A 23,681-nucleotide genomic window follows, 5' to 3' on the forward strand; every position below is an offset into this window, starting at 1 on the left:
TATTACAGCTTACTTCTGCAGGATGGATCTTTTAATGACAAGTTCTTCATCTAGGTCAGCTTCATTAGCCATGAAGAGCAATCTTTTTCCCGTGTCATCCACTCCAATGAAGTCCCGCTGCTCCACTGAAGTTAAAACAAACAAACAAACAATCATTATTGAACCCTGTCTTAATGTAGGCTGGAAAGACAAACGGATCACCAACCACCCTTGAAATATAAAACACTAGGTTTCAGACTCACCCAGTAAATCAGTGAATGCACAATAAATGTTAAAAAATTATTATTATTATCAATTTTTTTACTTCTTTTCAGACAGAGTAGCTGATATACATCTATTCTGACACTGGAAACACTTTCCTTTCTGCATCTTTCTTATGGAGATGCCAAATACAGGTCATGACATGCAACACTCTGTATTGAGCTATGAAGAAACTGTGCTTTCCTTCTCTTTCTGTCTTTAAAATGCTACCTGAATTTACACAACAAGCCCACAGGAATCAGAGAGCTCTTCAAAATCCAACTTCTTCCTCCCCATCTTAAATCAAACCACATTAGAATTAAGTAGTCTGGAGAGGATTATGATTTCAGGTAAGATGTTTGCAACTGATCCGCAACTTAAGATTTCTATTTCTGTCTGTATTTATCTGAAACCACACACACAGATATAAAGGCAGGTTTTGAAACTTGTGTTTCCAAGAAGGTCTTCTGTTCATAAAACGGCCACGCAAGAGACTACTGAATTGTTACCTGCACTGCCAGGGCAATTCCCGTCAGCTGCAACCAGTGACAGCACATCAATTGTGACTTATTTTCGAACGGTTTTCTACAGCTTCTGAATAACAGTGGTGGAGTTTATTCCCACCTGGCCCAAACTGCATTTTTAACTCCATTTTCCCCAGTTCAACCCTGTCCTTGTTTTCTTATTTACTCCTTCAGAGTTACCATAGTAATAACCACTATCAAAATGAAGTCAAATCAACACAGATGTTGGAAGCTGTCCTACGGGCAGCCTTTGATCCAAGTGATCAAGCAAGCCCTCTTCTCAGAACTCAATCATACAGCAAAGAAGTTCAAAAGTAGGCCTGAACACGCAACACTGGCAAATCAAGTGCCAGCAAGGATAAAACTCATTTGATGCAGAACATCAGAAATAAGCCTTCAAAGCCGTCCTCATTTTAAGGAGAGCAATGAAGTTAGAGAGCAAGGGTAGCACTGCTACAACAAGTGTTTAGCAACACTTGTAATTTAGAAAAGACAACGTTTATTGCTAAGATCTATTAGCTAGAGATAGAAGAACCCTTCACACAGGCAGTGCTCAGTAAGGAAAGACAAAGGGAAGAATGAATACATAACTAGCTTACTGAATCCCTGGGAGGGAAGAATGAGAAAAATGTTAAAGCTGCACTGACGTTAACTAAATCATGGTTTAAAGTACTAAAAAAAAAGAATACAGGATGTGTTTTGCCTCTTCCTGGTAGTTAAATAAGGATTTGACACAGTATTGCAATTTGTTAATTACACTAAAAATTAGATCCCATCAATTTTGAGGGTTTTAATGACCTAATGAAATCACAATATCACAAGAGAATAGAAATGAAGTAATTCAGTAAGGAGCAGAAAGTTTTCAGTCTGGTTTTCTAAAGCGCTTTTTAATCACATAATTAATTGAGATTTGGGAAAAATACACCTTTGTTAAAGATTCAGAACCTCCACCCTTTCAATTAAGGGAAGAGGATTCACACGACGCAGCCTGCAAGACCACCAAGAGGTCTTCTGGCAAACACAGAGAATACCAGTGACGACATGCCTGCTGCTTTCAAGACAAGAAAAACAAGCAGGAGAGTCACCAACCCCATCTCTTCTGCCTTCCTTGATACACAGGAAAGTTCACTCTCTTTTTCCCCCACCCCACAAACCCTTGCACATCACCTTTAAGCACATGGCTCCGTTCCAGGTGCAAGAGCTCCTGACACATTTTGTTTATTTGGGTTAGCACCGTTCCCTAACATTCTACTTTTCTTTTTCCCATGCCTCTTATTAATCAATTCTAAAAGCCAATGAGACAATTATAACCAACAGATGATCCTCTTAGTGTGCAGAAGCCAACAAACTTCTTCCTGTAACGTGCACCTGAATTACATCAAGCACTGCAGAGAACTATCAGTATCAATTTATGACTGATTAATAGTGTGATTCCTGATAATTTAAGAACTGTTCCTTTATCACACATCTTCCACGTTTAATAATGTCCTACAAGTAAGGACTCTGCATCACGTTCTATGAGACATGGTTCCTTCTCAAAAGTTTAATGAATTTGTAGGAAAAGAAACAATAAATAAAGTCAGAAATATATTTAGTGGCTTGTCAGGATGAGGGGTCAATTTCCCAATAATAACACTTCACAGTACAGTACAGGTACACAGAACTGTGTATGTGCCATGAATCAGAGAAGAAGCTAATAGTGCCACATCCTATGAAAGACTGACTTCTACTTCCACACAAATATCCAGCCTTCAGCTGCCAATGAGCTTTCTTAAATGTTAATTGTTTGGAATGAAATTTCTAACATCAGGTGCCTGCCTGCAGAGCAGGAAAGCTTCAGTGAAAACAGCTCATCTGCTTCTAATGTTAAATTAAAAATAAAACAAAAAGTGGTTAACCTAAGCTTAAACAGTTGGGTGGCAATTGTCTTGAGAAGTTCTGGTATCTCAGCTCCTCCTAAGTGCTGCTGATTTGTGGCTCGGGAGCGTACCTTCTACCATCTCACTCCACAGTAAATCTTTGAAAAACATGCACTTTCACACTTTTTCAAGTCCTCTATTTTTTTGGCAAAAAAATTCCATATACTTTATTCTTAAGGAAAAGCTGTTTTGAAGGCTCAGTTCCTAGACCTGATCAAATATCAGGTGCCACCTGAAGTCTTCTGTATCACCAAGAGGTGCACAAGCAGGGCATACAAGCCACAGGAGGCTCCACAGCCGTGCTTGATCTGCTGTGGTTTTGCAACCTATTTTTTTGATATAAAAAAAAATAATAATGTAAAAAGCTCACAAGGGGGAGGGGAAAGAAAAGCATAGAAAAAGGGACTCTGCAAGTTAGGCTGGAAGGAGGAGAAAGCAGTTCCTGAGCAGTAGTGGAGACAGAAACTGGGAAAGAACAACAGACCACAGATAAATGAAGGATGCTGATGGGAGAAGTCAGAAGAGGACTAAGGGGATGGGACTATTGGTGAAAGGAGATGAGAGTAAGATATGAGAAAGAGAAGCTGGACTCTTGACAGGGATCCTGAAGGGCAAGACTAAGCAAAGAGACTGACTAGGATAAGCAGGGGAGGTACACAGTGGCAAGAAGCCAGCATGGAAAGACAGGGATAAGTTAGGACAATATTGACAGCAATAGGATTCACTCAATCAAACGAATGAAAGGCAGGAGGGTTCTGTACTCCCTAAAATATACCATCCCTATCCAGAGACTAGAGAAGAAACCAAAATTCTCCAGTCTCACCACTCCCCTGCTGCTAGAAAAAGACTGGAAAAGGCCTAGTAGGGTCTGCGTCTCATCTGAGGCAGTTCACACACAGAGAAAACAACTTACTAGTGTTATCCATGACAGCTCAAGTAGAGTAGCTGCGAGTGGGAGACCTTTACATCTAGCTCCCACAGATAAACACTGTGGGTGTTAAAATGCTTCCACATGATGGAATTTCAGTGTTTTCAAGTTCAGCCTTTTACAAGACCTGAGAAATCATACACAACATTTAACAGTAATGCAGGAGGAGTACTGCTGCAAAGTCAAACACACAGACATGCAAAAATAAGTAAATTAAGAAAGCATGTGCGACTCAGTGTGTTTATACTTGCTAAGTCTTCAGAGGATCTTGTTTATCCTCATATACCTCATCACCCCTGCCCTGCATGCTCAGTTGAGCTTCCTGGGCTAATGATGTTTAACCATAGATCCATACATTTATATCTTCTGAACACTCAGCTTCACAATTGTAGTAATTCTCTCTATTTTTTTTTATGTGTTTTTTGTGCCATTCTCACTATGACTGCCTTTAAAAGACAAGGGCGTTTAGAGCCGCCTAAGAGTCCAAGTCCAAAATGCTCTCAGCCTTGTTATCCTTGTATTTTGCTCCAGAAAATCTTTGTCCAAGCAGCTTTCTTTTAAAAACACATTTCCTCCACTTTCAGACACACACGTAGTCCAACTGCTGGCTTGCGTTTCACTCCTCTCAAACAGTTTGAAGCTGTGCTTTCTTATTTGTATTACCGTAATGCCTCTGAGCTTTAATCACAGACCAGGGCCCACTAACCTGGCAGTAATCAAGCTTCAGCAATTTAGCAGATATCATTAAAAGAAAATGAGAGGTACGGTATAGAAACAACCATATGGTATTTAGTACTTTTAGCACATAAGTAAAACAGGGATAATAACCCTGCCCTGCCTTACAGCACTGTTGTGAGAATAGATACATTACAGATTACATGAGATATTATGGTAAGAGGGACCAGATAATGATCTAACCAAATCCTTGAAATCAGTGGGAGTTTTGCCTAGTGAAAGGCTCCTGGATGTGATCTCAGAATAATTCGCTACATACGACGAGAGTGGAGAATTGCTGTCCATCTAACACTGGTCCCTGCAGTCAATGGTAAAATTCCCAGCTACAATCTGACTGATGTAGAGTGCTCTGGAAGAAATGCTTTTAATGCTCATATGTAGCAAAAATTTACGGTTTGATCCAAAACTCACTGAAGTCACCTGGAGCTTTTCCCTTAGCTCTTGTGAGCTTTGGACCTCGGCCTGCACGATTACACCACTGTAATACTTAATTCTGTGCTGGAAAAAAAATAAGTCACACCCCCACCAGGGAATCTGAGGAAAAACAAGGTATCTTACCTTTTTATTCCTTTCACTTTCTGATTAATTATACATCTATGATACATATATATGTACCAAAAGATAGTGGTCTCACTATTATTACTCTATATACTCTTATCTACATACCGGGCTTTTTTTTCCCTTTCTGTCCTGGGGCCAATTCTGTGGGTTCATGAGCTTTCTTCATCAACATGGAGAGAGTAGCATCGTGTGTCCGAAACAGATCCACAACTTTATATAAATCGACATCTGTGATCAGATCGCAGCTCAATACCAAAACGTCAGTCTGCCAAGGAAGAAAAAAAAAGGAAACCCTCAGAAATACAAATGACCACATATGGATCAGCATTTGATGACTTGGCTCCAGGTCGTAGAGAATGTGAGCATGAAAATTGCCATCATCAGCCCCTAGCAGGAGGAAACAGTACCCACGGATTTCAAGACTGCCATGGAAATCTGCTGCATTTACGATCACTACTTCCAGTTGCATAATGATGTAGAAAAGAAAGCTTCCTGAAGAAATCTTTTTAGCTGACTTTGCATCTGGCTACAAATCACTGGAAAAGATATTTAAACTATGTTATTTTATCAGGAAAAAAAATCAAAGACTATGTAGGATGTGATTTACTCGGTAATTGCAGTGTGATGGTGGGCTCAGTTTAGAAACACACTTCCTAAAAGCAGCAATATCCCATATAAAAAACAACAAGGAAGCTTGGTTCTATTTAATAACAGGCTCGTATTTAATTTTGATCTCAAAGGATTCCAAAGTGCTGTACAAAGTAATTAAGGGAAGTGCTGCACATATCACAGAAATGCAGTCACACAGTAGTGAGGCGTATCAGCTTCGTTAAGCACGCAGGCTGTCGAGGCACTCTGACTAAAATCCCTCACTTCAAAAACATTTTCTACATTTCCCATGGGCTGCAGAACACGCTGCCAAAAATCTACTAGTTTGGCAATTATCTTCATTTAAATTAATCCTAATACAGCATCTCAGCAGTACGACCTACAAATAACCAGCAAGTTTCTGCTTTATTTTTTGTTAATGAATAACCTTTTTTGTTAATGACAGTGTTTCTCTCTCGACATCACTGCTTTCACTGTGAGTGCTGCCATTCACTATGGTAAGCCTCCTTGCACAGGAGAACGTGGCACCCGACTTTCATCTTTTATAAAGGGCATTAGCAAAGACTTGCTGCAATCACAGTTGCTCTCTTCATAAAGGATCAAGTTCTGCCTTACAATCTATCTAATATTAGGAGATTCTGCACGGTAGGTGGAGATAAGGGAGGTCTGGTATTTCCATTATTTGACAGGTTCTCCTACAAATGCTAGGCAGCTTCACGTGTTTACCAATAAGTCACTGGAATTCGTTGTGTCACAAACTATGGGAGCTGCTGATTTGGCATGCTGCACAGAAGGTCAAGCTCTTTGGTTTTCATTTGCTTTCCCCCTCCCTTACTGAGTAACACCTGGACGCTTTACAGGAAGCAGTAATATTCAGGTTAAGAAACTTCACACATCCAAAACCTAACTTGTATCTCCCCTTTTAACATAGTTGCAAAATATGTATTCTATATTATGGTTTTGCCCAAGAGAAGTGTTTTAATTATCACTTCTCTAAAACAAGCAACACACACACATTGGAACAAAATCCAACCAACCACAAATGCAAGCTGCCTAGCATCCTGGAAACAGAGCTGCACTGACATCCCTGAGTGTAAAAAGAAAGGAAAATAGATCTGACTTGCTGTAGAAAGATATCTTCCGTTTTATACCCGTACATTGTGGAGAAGCATATACTGAACAACCTGAAAAATCCTACAAAAATGTTCAGATATTGCATTTTTACACAAGCATGAATGAGTTACAGTACCTTCAGAAGAGGTCAAAATGTATGTGAGAGCCATTGAAAGAGACCCACGCTTTTCAAACTCAATTTGCAGAGGGAATAGCTCTCTGCCTCCAGATCTAAATGCACCCACTCTAACGGTGTAAAAAAGGAATAATAATATAAGAGATGTTCAGAGGCACATCGATGGATGTACTTTAAGGAGTTGGACTTGTAAGGCAAATTTTGTAATTGTTTCACAATCTACCAAATGCTCGAATCTGTCACTGCAGCAAAATGCAACAAGCGCTTCATAGCTGCGAACAGGCTCCTGTTTCTTTTCTCCTCACTATAGGACAAGCTTTTTGCAAAAACTGAATGCAAGACCCCTGAGGAGCATACGGGAACAGAACCACCAAATGTCTGGTTGCCATCTGTTCTACCCATTTACTCTCCCAATATGTAAATAAACGTCAGTGAGCACAGGGACCAGTGAAACACACAGTTGCTCTGTAAAGCCCACATTTCTGCCTCTCCTCCTGATGAGCAGAGCAGCGGCCTCAGAAGCATGCTGAGAATACACCATGAAAGGCTCTTTTGGGACTTGACAGCCTCCCCCTTGAAACACCACCACCCTCATAAATAAAGCCCTCACTGTCTAATGGATGCACTTTTTTCCAGTGTACAACTCCTGAACGAATAAACTAATGGCTGAATGAAAAAATAAACTATCCTAGAACCCTAGCAGAAGTGTGTGTTTTTCTTTACTTTCTTTCTTCTACGCCCACCCTGAAAAAATAAATGGTGGAGCTTGTGGTTTTTTTTTTAAGTATCAGCTTCTATCCGTACCATATAAGTACGGTGCACCTTCCCAATGCCCTGCTGATACAAAGAGGTATGTGCTCACTGCCTGCTCTCCTGTGCTAACAAAGGGGGATGTGAACATACTTGACTTCATGAATTATGCAAACACCTCAGTACACACACATACACACATCCCTTAATGAAATACATCTCACAATGATTACATCAACCCTCAACTATTATACAAACAGACGATAAGAATCAACATGAGCTGATTAAAAAAAGCAGCAAGTCCACACCCCGAGCAGAACCACTGCAAAGGAAGAATAAGGCACGCACAGATCTTTACTAACAGCGCTCTGCCACTTGTTACAACCTGGGGGGAGGACAAAGCAGCGCTCTTAAATCAAGAAGGACCATCTGATGGACGGGGCATGAAAGCAATGCTTGAAATTTCTGTCATTTTTCAGATCTGCCAACGTTGATAGGTAACCTCTTGTTTACTACTGATTTATTCAGGTTTGCACTTTATGCACTCAAGGTCGGAATTCAGACTCGGCATCCAATCAATAGAGAGGAACGAGCTCCTATAGAGGTCATTCCATCCCACCCACGATGTGAGCTGCGAGGAGGTGCTTTACCACCCAGCCCTGGTGCCCCTGGTAGGAGCCCTGGGCCCAGCTCAGCCCACACTGCACACTCTGCTCAGTCAGTAAGCAACCTGGAGCTCAGCTCTGCCTTCTTAACACTGGGTAATGGCACAGCACCGTCAGGAGTGCCCAGAATGCGAGGTGAGATAGCTTACGGACTCGGCCTAACATAAAACATCAAGAGAGTCACATAAAACAGAGCAAAGCTGTGCAGAGAAAGAACTCGGAGCCAACGTGTCAACAATTATACAAAGCCCAGCACAATATGGAACATCGACACAAAAACAAAACCAAAAGGCAGAATGTTTCAAGAGCTCAGTTCAAGATGACCGATTTAAAAATAGAAAACATGCTTTCAATGGAGCTAATTCATACCACAGATCAAAAGATGGATGCAATTATATGCTGTAATATACAGCACAAATAAAAAGCCTTGGACTTTCTCACACCCTGCATACAAAGGCAGCATGAAAAACGTTTATGTTCAGTTATGATTGCTGGACCCCTTCTGTTCAAACAGGAGATATCAGGGTTACCACAGCTAGCTGGCAGCAAATGCTGACTTTTTAAATGGTATTCACTATGCCTTTTCTGTCAAGTATAGACAAGGGCAGGACCTTGTAGCCTCAACTGCTGAGGCCTCAAAAACTGCAGACTAGAAAAATGAGGAAACATGTGTTGCAAGGAAATCTCTAATTTGAACAAAATCAGCCTCAAGAAAAAGAGGAAAACAAACGTCAGATTGCATTATAAACAGAAAAGAAGCAAAGTATCCGCAAAGCAGTGGAACCACATTCTAACAGAACCAAACATGGACAAAGCACTGAAGTCAAATGCTAGCAGCTTCCAATTGCACAGTGTTATATGTCGAAGTTTTGACAGGAGAAGAAGAAAATAAAGAGATTAGATAGACTTTGTGCCTGCGCTCAGCCTAAGTTAACACACGCACAGAGAACTCTGCATCATTTCCTGTGGTGTTCACCATACAGCAAGCGGGAGAGGAACGAGTTATAATTACTGCTGGAATCGAGACTGAGAATTCTCAACACAATAGCCTGGAACTTCACCCATATGTTGCAGTAACAGTGGGGTTTGTGTGTAATGCTTTTATTATTCTAAAGACTGGAAAGGGAGAGAACAGTTTGGCTGTGGGCAAACATTTTGATTGCTTGTTAGCACGCTCCCAGGCAAAGCCAGGGGTACCTCGGAGCAACTGCATTACTCACCGCTCTTCAGATCAGAAAACGTACATCCAAGGCTTCAGAGAATCCCTTTTTATCTCAGCCTCCATTAAGAGTCCTCCAATTTCCACACCTGTGACCTCTTTGAAGCTCTATGGCTGCTCCTGTAACTGGAGCAGGGAACCTCTTTTTTTTTTTTATTTTATTTGGATGTCTGTAGGATCTTGTTAAGCACCAACAGAAATGACCGCCTTTGGCTGGGAATTCCCACCCTGCTTTTGTAATGCCCTTGATAGCAAGATTCAGAAGAAAAGCATGATTTAGTGCTTTCTTAACAGACATGAAGCGTTTCCCTTCAGCACACTCACCCTACAACAGCAAGCTTGCTGCAGGCTAGCACCTTCCTAACTGCTAAAGACATGGAGCAGGGGAACACAGCATCCTTCAGCCTGAAATCCAGCAGTAATCTCTCCTCAGAAAAAGAAGGAATAAAGCTTTTTTTTTTCTTTGAAAGATGGTGGTAAGGTGAAAGAGACTTTAAAGAGGAAAAAAAAAAACACCAAAAACAACCAACACAAAAACAAGCCACACCAAAACCAAAAATAAACATAAAATAAAAACCAATTTGGGAGCCAAGGGAGTCTCTTCTTGTTTCTTGGATGGCCCTGAATTCATCAGGTGAGGATATCTTAAGGCAATGCGAATGCCTTCACACACACAACCTGTCAGCATCACTGTTTATCTTCTCAAAGAAAGCTGGAAGAAAGATGCCAGGAGCTGGGGAGGAGACTTAACCCCAGTCCTATCACACGGCTCATCCTATGCATTATATCAGATGGGATCTTACAACAAAAACACCCATTTTACGTTATCTTTGCATCTCAAGAGCTACCATCCAAAATCAATATTTTTTAATTTACATATATATAAGGTAGGAACAGGAAAGATATTCAAGCCCTCGAGGCATCCTGTCTCCTCCCAGGAGGAAGTCTCCTTCCCTGTTGCTGAAACTGACACGTGGGGTGGAAAAGGGTAATTTACAGTTATCAGGAACCAAAAGCAGAAGTTTAGAGATGAACGCAAGTTCATGAGCTTATTAAGAATGTTTTCAAAGCAGGACTTTGATACTGTGATGCTTACTGAACAGCACACCTTCTGGTCTAGGTGCAAGCTTTGCAATCTGTCTTTCCTTTGGTTCCATGCATTGCAGCTTTGAGTAGTCAAAAAATCATTTTCCCCACTTCCTCCTCCAACCATGTTACCTTTCTTCACTGGTTCCCCTTTTCTGTCACACCAAGCAAAAATTGTCTGCTTTTTTTTTTTTTTTTTTTTTTTTTTTTTAAATAACTTATTCCTTCCATCACCAGTCATTTACCAAGCATACTTCTGCCTTAAATCAACAGAGGATGCCAGCTCTACTACCTGCATTCTCTAAAGGAGGAGATTTTATGCTCAGCAAAGCTGTCCATTACACCCCAGACACATGCCATATTCCCCTGCAGGCTGTCACAGTATTTGTCATGGAAATCTTTTGTTAGAAGTCTGCTATCATTGTACCTGCAGAGATCTGGCCATCATCAGATCAGTGTGCATGACTGACACAAAATTTGAGCTCATTTGCTGGAGGGCAGGTATCCTCTCCTGTGTCTATGTCCAAAATCCAAGTGTGAACAGAGAAGATTGGCTTTCCCTATCTAAAACAAGGCATCCAGAACGTGTGCACTGTAACTCACGAGAACCACGTGCTGAAGCTCAGGGAAACATCCCAAAAGCCAGGCCCCGAATTCACCAGTTCACAGAGGGTGAGCCTGGCAAGCCGACTTCTCCCCTGGCTCAACGTATTGCACTAACAGATCCCTTCTTCCCAGGCAGGAGCACTCCAGAAAGAAATGGCTCTCTCCTCATCGCTCGCGTTCCTGGAAGGAAGGTTTCCAGGACTACCTGACCAGACCTGCTGTGCGGCTCTCTTGGACTCTGCCTCCCACAGACAGAAAGGAGAACGCCGCAGCCGGGCTCCCATCTCAGCGGCGCAGCAGGCTTGCTGCCAAAGCCCAGAGCTCAAGCCCGGGCTTAACGCTTAATGCAAGCAGAGCCTTAGGCAGTCAGGTGCTGTAGTCACACAAACAATAATAATAAAAAGTAGTCCTAATGGAGCTCAACTGGCTCAAGTTATTGAAGAGAAAGATGGCCTTTGCCCACAGCCCGCAATTACCCAAACAGCAGAAGATCGCTCAGCACCACAACAAAAAGCAGAAACGGCAGGCATCAGTGGCTCAAATGCAGGAATAAAAAGAAAGGTATTTTAAGTATCACCTGGAATAAGTGACCAGCTGGTACAACAGATTCATCATCAGTGAGAATGCATGAATGAAGACTTGCCTTCTTTCTGAAACACAGCAAGTCATCCATAAGCTTTGGGTAACAGCCGAAACTACTTCGTGCAGAGCTCCTTACAGACTACGGGATCACAATTTGTAGCAGTCTGCAACAAAGTAGCACAAGAACACCAAGCATACACAGCACAGGTCCTGAGGAATCGCCCTGCCATCCTGTAACTAACAGCAGTGCGTCCTTAAATAAACAAACAGCATGAAACAAGATTTCCAAGGTAAAACCAAGATAGTACACAACGCTCGGTTCCAGTTCTGTTCTAATAGAAAACCCGAACATCACTCAACTCTGCAAAATACAGGCTCAGCCCTTTTGAAACACAGTTCAATGGCACTGCTGCTTCCTTGTAGCCTGCACTGAACAAATATCCACATGCAGTTCAAATCTTACTTGCTTTGTTCAGATGCGGTTTTTTTCCTCTGTAAAAACAAGGTATACTATGATATCTAAAAATGCTGTTCTGAATCCTATATTTCTGTAGGATACCCTCTTCAATACTATTGTCTCCACTAGCAGCTATGCAATTTTTCCACTGATACTTGTGCAGCAAGTGGCATAAAAAACATACAGTGAAAACTCTGAGATCTCTGCTTTTCCCACTACCAACCTCCATCCAGAACATTAACCACCTTCCCAAAGGAGATGACAGAAGTTACATTACAGAAGAATTTCCAAATTTGCTTCAAGAAAACTTGAACACCATTATTTTTCCTTTTTCAGCACAGAACCAAATAAAAACTACATAACCTAAGCGGGTTTGCCAGTTAACATGGTAAGACAAAAATGCAAAACGAAGCTTCAGACATCCTACACGTCCACCAATCTTCACCATGGCTTTCAACAAACTGTAGCAAAAAAAAAAAAAAAAAAAAAAAAAAGCTTAGCATAGCAAGAGTGCCTGTCTCTGGGAAAGGAGGTGCTGTTCCTGTTACCAAGATTACGGTTCTGCACCAGGCTGCGGAAACAGAGAGGGAAAAACCCTTCAAAAGTAACTCCATGGGTTGACATGTAGCATCTGTTTCCTCCCACGCTTGCCAATAAGTAGAACATGCACCCAGGTGAACACATGAATCTGTGTTTTATCTAAGCAATTTTATACCCTCTTCTGGAGGATGAATGCTCACTAATGAACATCACCTTCAGTAGAGAAATTGTGACTGCTGTACAGTCCACCCTTGCCATGAAAAGACCCAAGCACTCACGAAGGAAGGGCTGTTAAGATCCTAACCAAGAAGACTCCACGCCACTGAAACCTTCAAGGCTTGAAACAAAGGGGAAAGGCTGCAGAAAACAAGGAGGGAACGTTATTCCAGAATGGTAAGAAAACGTCTCCTTGGAAGTAAGAAACCGGAGCAGCCTCTCTCATGAGGAAAGGCTGAGGAGGGTGGAAACAACATCAAAAATGACTAAAACATCAGATCAGATGGCAACTTAATACACAGACAGCACAGCGCTGTCACCAGACAAAGCTCTACGCAACTCCTCCTTGCTCTGCTCCAGGGTGACACTGACAGCACCAAAGCCATCGTGCCTCCAGCCAAGCACAGGGGACATCTCACCTTCGAGGCTCAGACGTGGAGAGGTGCTGGCTTCTCCACTGACAGCGCCAACGACAGGCAGCAGCTGAAGGAAGTCTGCAGACTTCCCACTTGCAATACTTCATTCTCTCTTTGGAAATCAAACAAAAGGTGCACAAGTTCATTTCTCATGGACTCATCGCTTCTTTAAGTATTCATCACAGAACAACTTTTGAAAACTACAAACTTGAGTTTATCAATGTAGAAGGCTTCCTATGCCTGATAAAGCAAGCTGATAATAAAGGACTTTAATAGGCACATCAATGCATATGAAAAGTGTCAAGTATAAAAAGTGCAAAACAGTGTTTTACCAGAATGCTTTTAAATTATTTCAGTTGTACACACGTGCAAAAAGGTTCCCATGCCTACAACTAAAATACGTTCACTGCGCGTAATTCATCAGAAACCACAGAGGGTCTGAATGAAAACATATTCTGTAACACAGGAAAAATGCTGACAATGGATCTCCACTGGGAAATAAGAAATACTGGTCAATGTGATGAGCATGGGCCTAGAAGACAGGAGGAACAGAGAGAGATACAATGATGGAAACTGACAGGTATCTCAGGCTGGTCAGCGACTCCTGCTGCAAAACACGTAAGGTCTTCATGTATTTTTGTCTGCCTCTGTATATAACAGAAGGCATCCTCATGGGCTGACGGCGTACAAGAGAGCAAACAGCCCAATGACCACTCCTGAGCCTAACCTTCAGAGCTGATTGCCTCATTCAGACTTTTGGTGTTTAAACCCTGTTCCAGTAAACCCTGGCAGCAAAATAATTAATTTAATTAGCTACGTACTTCTCAACCTGAGTAACTTTAAAAAGAAAAGAAAAAGCCAAAAAAACCCCGACAACTGTTGAATCCTCTGCCTCTCATCCTGCCAGGAAAAATAAAGATCAGAACAAAGTCTCGAGCACATCCATCAAGCACACAGCCAGGCAGCACTGTATCACCCCCCCCAGCACCAGCGCCAGCCTGAGCACCTGCCAGTACAGCTGTTTGATTTTGTTTTTACTAAGACAATCAGCTGTGCTTTGGGAATGGGACTCAGGCATGCAATCCATAATTAATTTTGCCCAGCACTGCAACGCTGGTAGCTTTCAATCACACTCCTTGCCTGCGTCGGAGGTAGGGATGGAAACAAGATGCTGCACACTCTGCGAGCTGCCATCCGATTCAGCTGCTTTTCTCACGCAGCACTGACACCATTGTAAAAGGCAGAATCAGAAAAGCATCAAGAGGGCGGCTTTTATTTGCATTTCAGACAGTATTCTGAACAGTGAGCAGTATTCTCTGTCAGGTCTGCCAAAAAAAAGATGCAATTCTTTTTACTACTTCCAAACAGATAAACAGAACATTCAACTGAGTCTTGGGGAGAGAGAGATTATTATTTTATTTCCACTCGCAGTACAAAAAGTACATAGCTATGTATTATGGGCACTGAGGTCTTTCTTTCCGTGCTCAAACACTCTGCTCAGCTGTACCAAAAGGATTCAGATTCCACCTTCCAGCCGTTACAGCAAGCTTACTTACATCATGTGTTTGGAAAGGAGATTTTTCAACAGAGGAAGTGAAGCGCTGAGCCATGCCGTCCAAGACTACACGGATCAGTGACCCTCAACAGCAGACAGACCACCACCGTGACATCACACTTTCCACAACATGGCTCCCAAAGATGCACATACCAAGAGAATCTGGAGTTTCGATCTTTATTTGTTCAAACAAAGTTGGTTTTTACCTTCTTCACCTTGGTAGCTTTATAGAATTTGCTTTGCTTTTTAAGAGCTGCGTTACTTTCAAATCTTACTTTTTGAAACTAGGAAAACCAGGTGGACCACCTGAGATGAAACATGTCACATGCAAGCACTCACCAGCGATAGCAGTAGAAGGCATGCTGATTAGCTCACAGCGTGTTAGTCAGGGCTTCCATTAACACAACCGAGGGCTCATCAAGGAAGGAAAATGTGAAATTGTTCCATTGCTGTCGCCCTGCTGGAACGCCACCGTTTAATCACTGGCTGGAGTCCAGCTGAGTGACACGAGGAAGAGAAATGCTTAACAGAGGATGAAAATAAGACAGATTCAGAGAAGACAAATGCTTGATCCAGGCACACCTCCCGCCTCAGCTGGAAGTGCAGCTCCATGATTTAACCAGGTTTCCCAACCTGCCGCCTGGAGAGGCCCCCCGCCCAAGAGGTGGTGCCAGACAGCAGCTGTGAGGGTCTGGAAAATTTGGCACAGAAATAAAAAGGCTAAATATTAAAGATGCCTAAAGAACGCATTTTTAAACTGCACTGACACCCCCTTTGTCTTATTTTGTCACCAATAACCTGCAAGTCGCAAAAGGGCCCCAGTAGTTTGATGAATAGCACAAAGAGAAGGTCACAGAAATAGAGTTCTCACAGAGGTTTCCTGAGTCAGAGAATCGCCTCCTGCCATCCCAGGTGTCACATTACTTTCTTTGTTCTTAACTAAACTAAGACTTCTCATTCCAGTATAAAACTAGGGGGGTTGTCTTGATTACCCCTTCAGCCCCTCAGCCTTCTCTTGTGGCACATTTAAACACAGTCACATTTCAGTTTGAATGTTCTATCTTCCTTTTTAGTGTCTGCTCTACATTTGACACAGAAGTTCCACACCTGTGCAGTATTCCAGTCAAAAATCTTCCCACTGCCTTCAGCAATTAATTTCTCATTGCAACTGAAAAATACCTGATACATTCTGCTCTTGTACTTACCTCCTCTAACACCGTAGCTGCTCACTGTCATCTTAACTCAACTAGTACATTCTGAGACATCATAAATCTGCTTCCAGTCAAATTTCTTGTTACCAATCCCCCAAATCCTGAGTTCTGTGCTACCAAGTTCTTGACACTGCTGCTGTGCTGTAACATGGCAGGCCATGGCATTGTGCTTTGCATAGCGATCCTGTGAATCACCCAAAGGAGGGCTACTAAACTGTGAGAGAAGCCCTTCAAGAATAAACAGAGACATAAAATTGGAGTGAAGAAGTCACAGAGCAACGTTCTGGGGAGAATGATCCCAAGGGAGGCCTTGACAGACACAACAGAAGACTTTACATTACAACTTGGAAAGAAGCATGTTTACTGACACCAGGTACAGAGGAAAAGCCCTCCTAAGTGAGCGAGGGGATTACATGACGTGCGATTTAGTGAGACACCAAAAGCAGTTAGCCTTTGTAACGGGCAGACTATTCTCAAAATATTTCAAAAATAAAAATCATCACTGAGAGATAAGCTGCCTATACAAAACAGCATCGTTATCCACTGCATGCAGCAGATAGCACAAAGACACCTCTTCTAGCTAGGCAGCGTATCAGAATGTCACTGAAACAGGATTTCTTACTAATTTCCCTACTGTTCAGATTGAACAACTCATCTGAATGTCTCAGGCAGTGCTGCTTGCCAATGAAAACCAGAACCAAGGACTGGAGACAGTTACCGAGGGGAAAGCAATTATGCATGACTGAAAAAAAAGAAACAAAACAAAACCCACATTTCTTCATTTCTTACAGACTCTCCCCACCTTCCGCTCTGTCCCTGGCAGTCGCCAAGCTTTGGATGCTCAGTAAAAACAAACAGGAACATGGAAGCTATCACGTCACACCTTTACTCCTGCTGTCACATCTGCAGCGCCATTCCCAGTTTGCAGCAGTGCTGAAAAGTTATACTGATTTACTAAACTTCATTAACATGGATCTCATTCAAAAACATGAAACATCGTGAGTGAGGAAAGTTAAATTGAAAGCCATAGTCAGTTTGGTGTTTTCTCACCACCTGTAGAAGAGGCATTCTGTTATTCCCCAGCAAAGACTGTCAAGGCTACATGTAATTAACAGCCCATGTGAGTGATGGAAGCAAGAAAGGTAACCAGGAGAGCAGAACCAGGAAGTGACAAGAGTAAAGGATGTGGAAAAGCTGATCTCCTGAAGGAGGGAGTTTGCTTTACATTTCAGGTGAAAATAACTTGTCACAAAGGATATTTTTTAATGCAAATAATCAATGAAGACAAGATTCCAACAGAAGCACAGACAACACACGCCTTCCAGAGGCAGAGGAAAGCGCAGATACTGCCTAAAGACTTCAGAGTCTACTTCTACTAACAAACACTGCATAAGGTGGTATTTACTTAATACAGAATTCAGTGATTTGACTTTGTTAGCGTATCCACAAAAATCATGTTCTGAAATTTCAAAGTCATTGCTGATGCTGATTGTCAGAAAAAGGCATGAACATACAGCAACATTTCCTTCACACAGCTTTTCAAAGCCACACAGGCAGACAGCATCAGACATCTATTGTAATGCCACCTTCTGCACCCTACAAGCCTTGCTGGACTTATCTTACTTCCACGCTGTGGGTAAGGCAATAGCTCCCAAAGTACTGAGTTTCCACTAAATAAATTACTTCAGAATTACTCTGGCACACTTGCATGTGCAAACATTTGCAAGAAAAATGGAAGTCAGAAGGCACAGAAATCAATGTTCCTGTCACTAATTTACTCAGTGGTACAGGCAAACCCAAATCTTACTTACAATTATTCTATAGACCATTCTTTTGCCAAGGCAGCAAAGCTCCCTTTACTCTTTGCAATCAAACAAGGTCATCAATCTGTCACCCAAACCAGAAGCGTGGAAAGGTAGTTTGTTTCTTTGTTTAACTTGTTCAGGCTCTCCCACCAGCACAGATTGTGAGCTGACAGAGACCTGTAAACACCCCCATGGTAGTAAAACTGCAGTTTCAACACAAGCATTATTATAATACCACCAAGCAAGTCTACACAGTCTGTGTTCTACCCTTCCCAACTCTCTATATAAACAAGAAAATAATTAAGACTTTACAGTTTCACCATCATCTCCATATTTTGAACAGGTACCCGTTAGCATTCTGGCAAAAGATTAGTAGAAAACCAAGGATTTAAAGGGTGCAAATGAATAAAAGTAACAATAACATGAAACACGTTAAAAAAAAGCCACAAAAGTGTGGACATTAAAACAGCAGCCATGGAAACTGTCACAATGTACAACTACTGCAGGAGGATCCTGAAACCGAGGGCATCCTAAGGAAAGGCTGAGATTGTCTACAGGGAAGCAAGGGAAAGAACAGATGGATTGTTATCACAAAGATCTCACACAAACTGCTCCGTACCCTTACACAACAGGACAGGGCTGTGCGTTAATTCTCAAAGAAGCCACTGAAGGAATCAATTTCAGCATGTTGTCTTTATTTTGGGAAGGACGCAAGAAAAAGATACGTTCAGGCCAATAATATCAAATGCCTAATAAAGCTGGTACCTCACCCATCTGATATTGGCTGAGACAATCAAAAATAACAGGAGGAGTTCCAGAACAGCAAAGGGTACTCATCTACTGTATCAGCTCCTGAAGTTAAGATGTGCACAGAGTAGGTGAACAGCAAAAAAAGCTTGATTGGTTTCCTTGTGATTGAATGCAACCACTGAACAACAGGAAAGAGTAAGACTGGTGCAGTCAGTTGCTTGCTTCCATGCACAGGACAGTCTTACCCACGTCCCAGAATGCCAGCACTGAGAAAGCAACAGAACAACGAAAACCACCTCCTCTGAGCCGTTACAGGCTTTGCACACATGCATTCTTACGTTACATCTGAATGCAATTCTATCAATCTAATTTTGACAACTAAACTTCACAGCATCAAACCTTATTAGCGAAGGTGTAGCACAGCAAAAAGACCGGCTGCACAGCACAGCAAGCAGCAACACTCCGTGGTGGAATTCAGCCCAAGGCCAGACAAGGCAGCACGTCATGACACCTCATGCTTCAGAGCGGCCCAACGTTTCCATGCTCGGGATTTGTTCAGCTAGCCTTAGGCATATTGCTCACAGAGCACTGATAATTCTGGCTTCACCGCACGTCACTCGCACTGCACACAGGCAAGCTGTCCACGTTGTGCCACGTTACCTCATTTTTATTGAGCATACTTGCTCTTCTGTCTGTGGGCAATTAACTCAATTTGCGACAAATAAAAGTTTCAGCAACCAGTTTAAACTCCTCATCAGGCTTTTGGCACGGGCTGCAAAAAGCCTGCCAGCAAACTATGGCCACAAGCAGCAGTTGTTTCCCTGGTTAAAACTAATTCTGCAGCGAGATCCCTCTCCTGCCACACCACAGACTGCAGCTTTTCATGGCAGCTACCCCTGCCATGCAGCTCCCTCACCTCTGCTGCACAGGAGAGCGCACATCCTGTAGAGGTAAAGGGCCCGTATGTATTTGCTTGAGGAATGACTCCAAAATACACAGTGCAGCAATCTGCTCAAGAACTTAGTACAGACTTACTTCAAATAAGAGACCACTATGTCCTTTCTCTGGCCAGTCAAGCTAGACATAGGAAAAAAAAAAGGGGAGAAGCAATTGCTGCCATTCACACACAGAAGTTTACTGAAGCAAATGGCTGGTTTTGAATGTTGCCTCCCTTCTTCTCTAACCCCTAACACAACACTGCCTCCTCTAACAACACAGTCTATGTTCTCACCTCCGCACACTTTCCTACTGTCTCTCAGACTTCCCCTAACAGAACTGCCTGCATTGCCAAAAACCCAGCCTGTTGGGCTGACTGCTCTGATCAGGCAATAAAACTGGAAGGCCTGGGTCAAAATTTGCCATGCAGAGAGACTTCCTTACTGCACACACACGTGAAAAAATAGTAGCTGAGTTATTATGGAGTGCAGCTCTCCACATGACAGAAATCTTCAGTTAAACTACAATTCTGTTAATTTTGTTTTACCCCTTTACACCTCATTTGCAGTTTGATTTGTTACAGTCTGTACATTGATACCTTACAAAACCTGTCTCACTGTGCCACCTGGACACCCATATTTGTCTGGAAAGTTTCTTTTTGTCTTGACTGGAGTCTACCTTGAAAGTATACAGCCTGCTATACTGCAGTTTATTACCTTCAACAGAGCCTGAAGAAGACAAAAGACATCTCCGGACTTTAAATGGTCCATTGATGTTCTGTTGCAACCTCTGTTTAAGTAGACAATTTGGCTAAGATGGCCTAAACAGACAGGGAACAAATCAGAAAGATTAAGCATATGACAACCACATAAACAAAATTCCATCCCAGATCCTGGTATGAGCTCCAAGTAGCATTTCTGCCTTATACTGCAGCATTTTTATTTCTGCAGTTAGAAATTAAAACTCAAAAAATAATCATTTTTATTAGAACAGCATCCAACTGCAGTAAGTAGCCCTTTTTCACATTTGTTTATCGAAGAGCTCATCACATGACCAAGCTGCTACAAGCAGAAAACTGAAGCCTAATGGAAAGGACCAAGCCCAAGCTTCCTCACATATCAGTGCCTTGCCTAAACTGACTGCACCTCTCCAGAAATGCTTTCCCAGGCACAAACTGGACAACAGCTAACATACACCATATAAAAAATGATATGAGCAAATACAACCTCTTTATTAACCTGCCAGAAAGCTAACAAGGACTAAAACGCATCGAGTGCCCAGCCTGGATTTGCTCAGGCCTTCCTAACTATCATTTCTGCTCAAGTCCTTGTCTGGGTTCCCCTGTGAGGTGACCTCACAGCAGTCAGAGCTTCCGCAGATTGGGAAATTCAGCTACCTGCAATAGCATTACGTGGCACAGCTCTCAGGGTATTAAAGTGTAATGGGGGAAAAAAAGAAAGAAAAAAAAAAAGGGGTGAGTTTAAACAAATGTGTTCTAGTCAAGGTCAATAAAGCACACAAATACCTTTATTTTCTGGTGAATATGCCTCAGCGAATCTGCTGTACCCATGTCCGCGTTGTCACTGATGTACACAAAATCCAGCTTCATTTTTGTGTCCAAGTTTAGCATTTTTTGGATCTCCTTTCTTGTAATCACAATGACCTCTAGAAGAGGAAAGCGGGATGAGATCAAGCAGCAGCAACACTCTGGAGCTTTGCCTTTCACCCTACCCAATGCTGTATAGTTCTCTGGACACCACCACCAAACACAGCATAGCAATGCATTGGTTAAACTATTGCCATCACCAGCTTGGCAAAGAAATGGAGTAGTTTGTGAACAACAAACTCATTGCACCTAGAAAAGAGAAGGCAAAAGTGTATTTGAAGAACATCAATGGTGGCATGCACAAATTTTCAAAAACGAAGAATATGAGAACAGAAGCTTTGTAGGAAGAAAAATGAATGAGAAAACAGAAAAGTGAGAAATCTTTTCCCTTCACCTCAAAGAAAAAGCAGCAGGCACACACTCAAGTTAAAAAGAAAATAACAAAAATTAAAAAATCACCACCCATCCATTGCATTCTCCACAGGATTTTAAACAAAGTACAGCAAACAGTACAGCCCTTTGCCTAAGAAGTTCCTACCATACAACAAAACCATGATAAGAATATATCTGCATGGGTCAAAAATGATGTCCTCCTGAAACTGTTAACAGAAAAAGAACTGTAAACAGGAGAGCTGTATAGGAGTTGTGTGACAGTTTGGTACCAGAGCTACTGGAGGGCTCTCCTCTTACTCCTGTGCAGGATGCCAGCTAGAACTGGGGCAAGAAGTAACCAGTGGAAAAGGAACTGGTGTCAGGTGGAGGCTGTAAGCCCACATTTCAGCATAAATTTGGTGAGGAGGACAAAGGCCTAAATATTAGGAAGGATGACATGCTTGCAGTTGGGACAAAAGGGAAGCAGTGAATCAGACTGGGGAATACCTATTTGTTAGCACAAGCAAGTAGTAAGAACCAAATTGCCACCTAACAAATAATAAAAATTATGATCCAGGGAAGGAATCCATACTACTGCACAATTTACACAAGAATGTGCTGTTTGGTCAGGGAGCAGAAGCAAGAAAAGCAAGGAGGTAGTTAGTTACTTACTGAAGCTGCATGTGTAACCTCACGTGGCCAAGTTTTCAAAGGACACATGAAGGTTCTCAAGGATTTCTTAACAAGACAAAATAAAGGCAAAGGCCTACATTTATTTTTCCCTTTGTTCTCAGACACCAAAACAGTAATAAGCTAATGTGAATACATCGTGCATGCTAACTGGTACATCTCCAAAGAAAAGAGCATTGGTCTGGAAAAAAGTCACATTCTCAACACAGAGCACAGAATGTCAAAGAGATGCTCTGCAACGCAGTCACTTTAGAGAAATAAAAGAAGCAGCAAAAAAGCAAAGTACAAAAGCAAGCATTACAAGGCTGCCAGCTCCACCTCTGCTGCTCTGCCTGAAGCCCAGCACTGAGCTGCCCTCTGCAGCAATGACTAAATGCCTCACACAGGGCAGATAACCCTGAACTTCAGGCCAAACTGGAACAACGCACCAGGAGCCATCCAAGAGAGCTGACGTGCAGCTCACACCACTGTTATTAATGACTCACAGAAATAAATGCAGAGAAGACTTCTGATGAACAACATCAGCAAAGACGCCAAAGTTAGGAAAAGTGTATGGGTGAGGAGAGCCTTGGTGGGGGGCCAGAGGGGAATGACAAGGGGTGAGAAGGGAGCATGCACAGGAATGTAGCCTGTAGCTAAAAGGCACGACACTGGGAACAGCGGCTCCAGTCGCAGGTGGAAGAACGACTGACGGAGGTGGTGCCAGGAAGGCAGCAGGGCCGCCTGCCCTCTTCCCCACCCCGGGCTCCGCCTCACCTTCGAAGCCGGCGCGCTCCAAGAGGTTCAGCGGGTACCAGAGCAGGGGGCGGTTGCCCACCGGCAGCAGCGGTTTCGGGACGCTGGAGGTGAGGTCCGTCATGCGGGAGCCGCCTCCAGCCGCCATCACCACCGCCTGGAACTCCATCTGCCACACAGAAACGGCATCACTCACCCACGGCAGCACCGGACCGAGCCGGGGTTACACCGGTTCGCTTCAGCCCGGCCCCATTGTACCCCTCTCGGCTGCTCGGAAGCGTGCGCGGCCTCCCCTTCTCTCCCGCCACCGCCGCACCGCTCCCGCCCGGCCCCGCCGCTACCTCCGCTCCGCCGGCGCCCAGCACCTCTCTGACAGAACCACAATGGCGGCGCCGGCGCGCAGTGCGCATGCGTCCGGAGAGCCGAGCGCATCGATGTCGGAGAGCGGCGGGAGAGCGCCGATCGGATCGATCACCTCCCAGCTTGGCGGCCGGGTCAGCGAAAGGAGCACCGAGGGGAGGAGCGCGGGATCACCGAGCCGTGGATTGCCGTTTGGCTGCGGGGAGGCACAGCGCCCCCGTGCGGCCTGGAGTGGAACTGCACTGTAGGGAGGCTGCGGGATGCAATGCAGGGAGTGGTCTGTAGGGGGACAATTTCCGGGAGGGGAGAGGAGGAGGGGGGGTTATCTCCAGCCGGGCAGCCGGAAGCCACAATCTGGT

At 43.2% G+C, this 23,681-nt stretch overlaps 1 protein-coding gene across 2 annotated transcripts in view; it reads right to left on the minus strand.

Moving 5' to 3' along the window:
- Window positions 1-23,338, minus strand: part of EIF2B3 (eukaryotic translation initiation factor 2B subunit gamma) — a 92,716-nt gene extending 69,378 nt beyond the window's left edge. The window contains exons 1-5 of one of the 2 annotated variants that reach the window (XM_042820010.1): window positions 23,304-23,338; window positions 22,984-23,131; window positions 21,085-21,224; window positions 5,013-5,172; window positions 14-125 (exon numbers count right to left, since the gene is read on the minus strand). In XM_042820010.1, coding sequence (XP_042675944.1) covers window positions 14-125; window positions 5,013-5,172; window positions 21,085-21,224; window positions 22,984-23,131 — 560 coding nt within the window. In that variant the 5' untranslated portion in view covers window positions 23,304-23,338. Of the gene's footprint in view, window positions 1-13; window positions 126-5,012; window positions 5,173-20,275; window positions 20,380-21,084; window positions 21,225-22,983; window positions 23,132-23,303 lie in introns of those variants that run through there. The other variant, XM_042820011.1, reaches the window with a different exon arrangement.
- Between the last annotated feature and the right edge of the window lie 343 nt (window positions 23,339-23,681).

The sequence above is a fragment of the Centrocercus urophasianus genome, unplaced genomic scaffold (genome assembly GCF_019232065.1).
Source record: "Centrocercus urophasianus isolate 14NV4802_14NV808 unplaced genomic scaffold, USGS_Curo_1.0 seq_18, whole genome shotgun sequence".
NCBI classification, from domain to species: domain Eukaryota; kingdom Metazoa; phylum Chordata; class Aves; order Galliformes; family Phasianidae; genus Centrocercus; species Centrocercus urophasianus.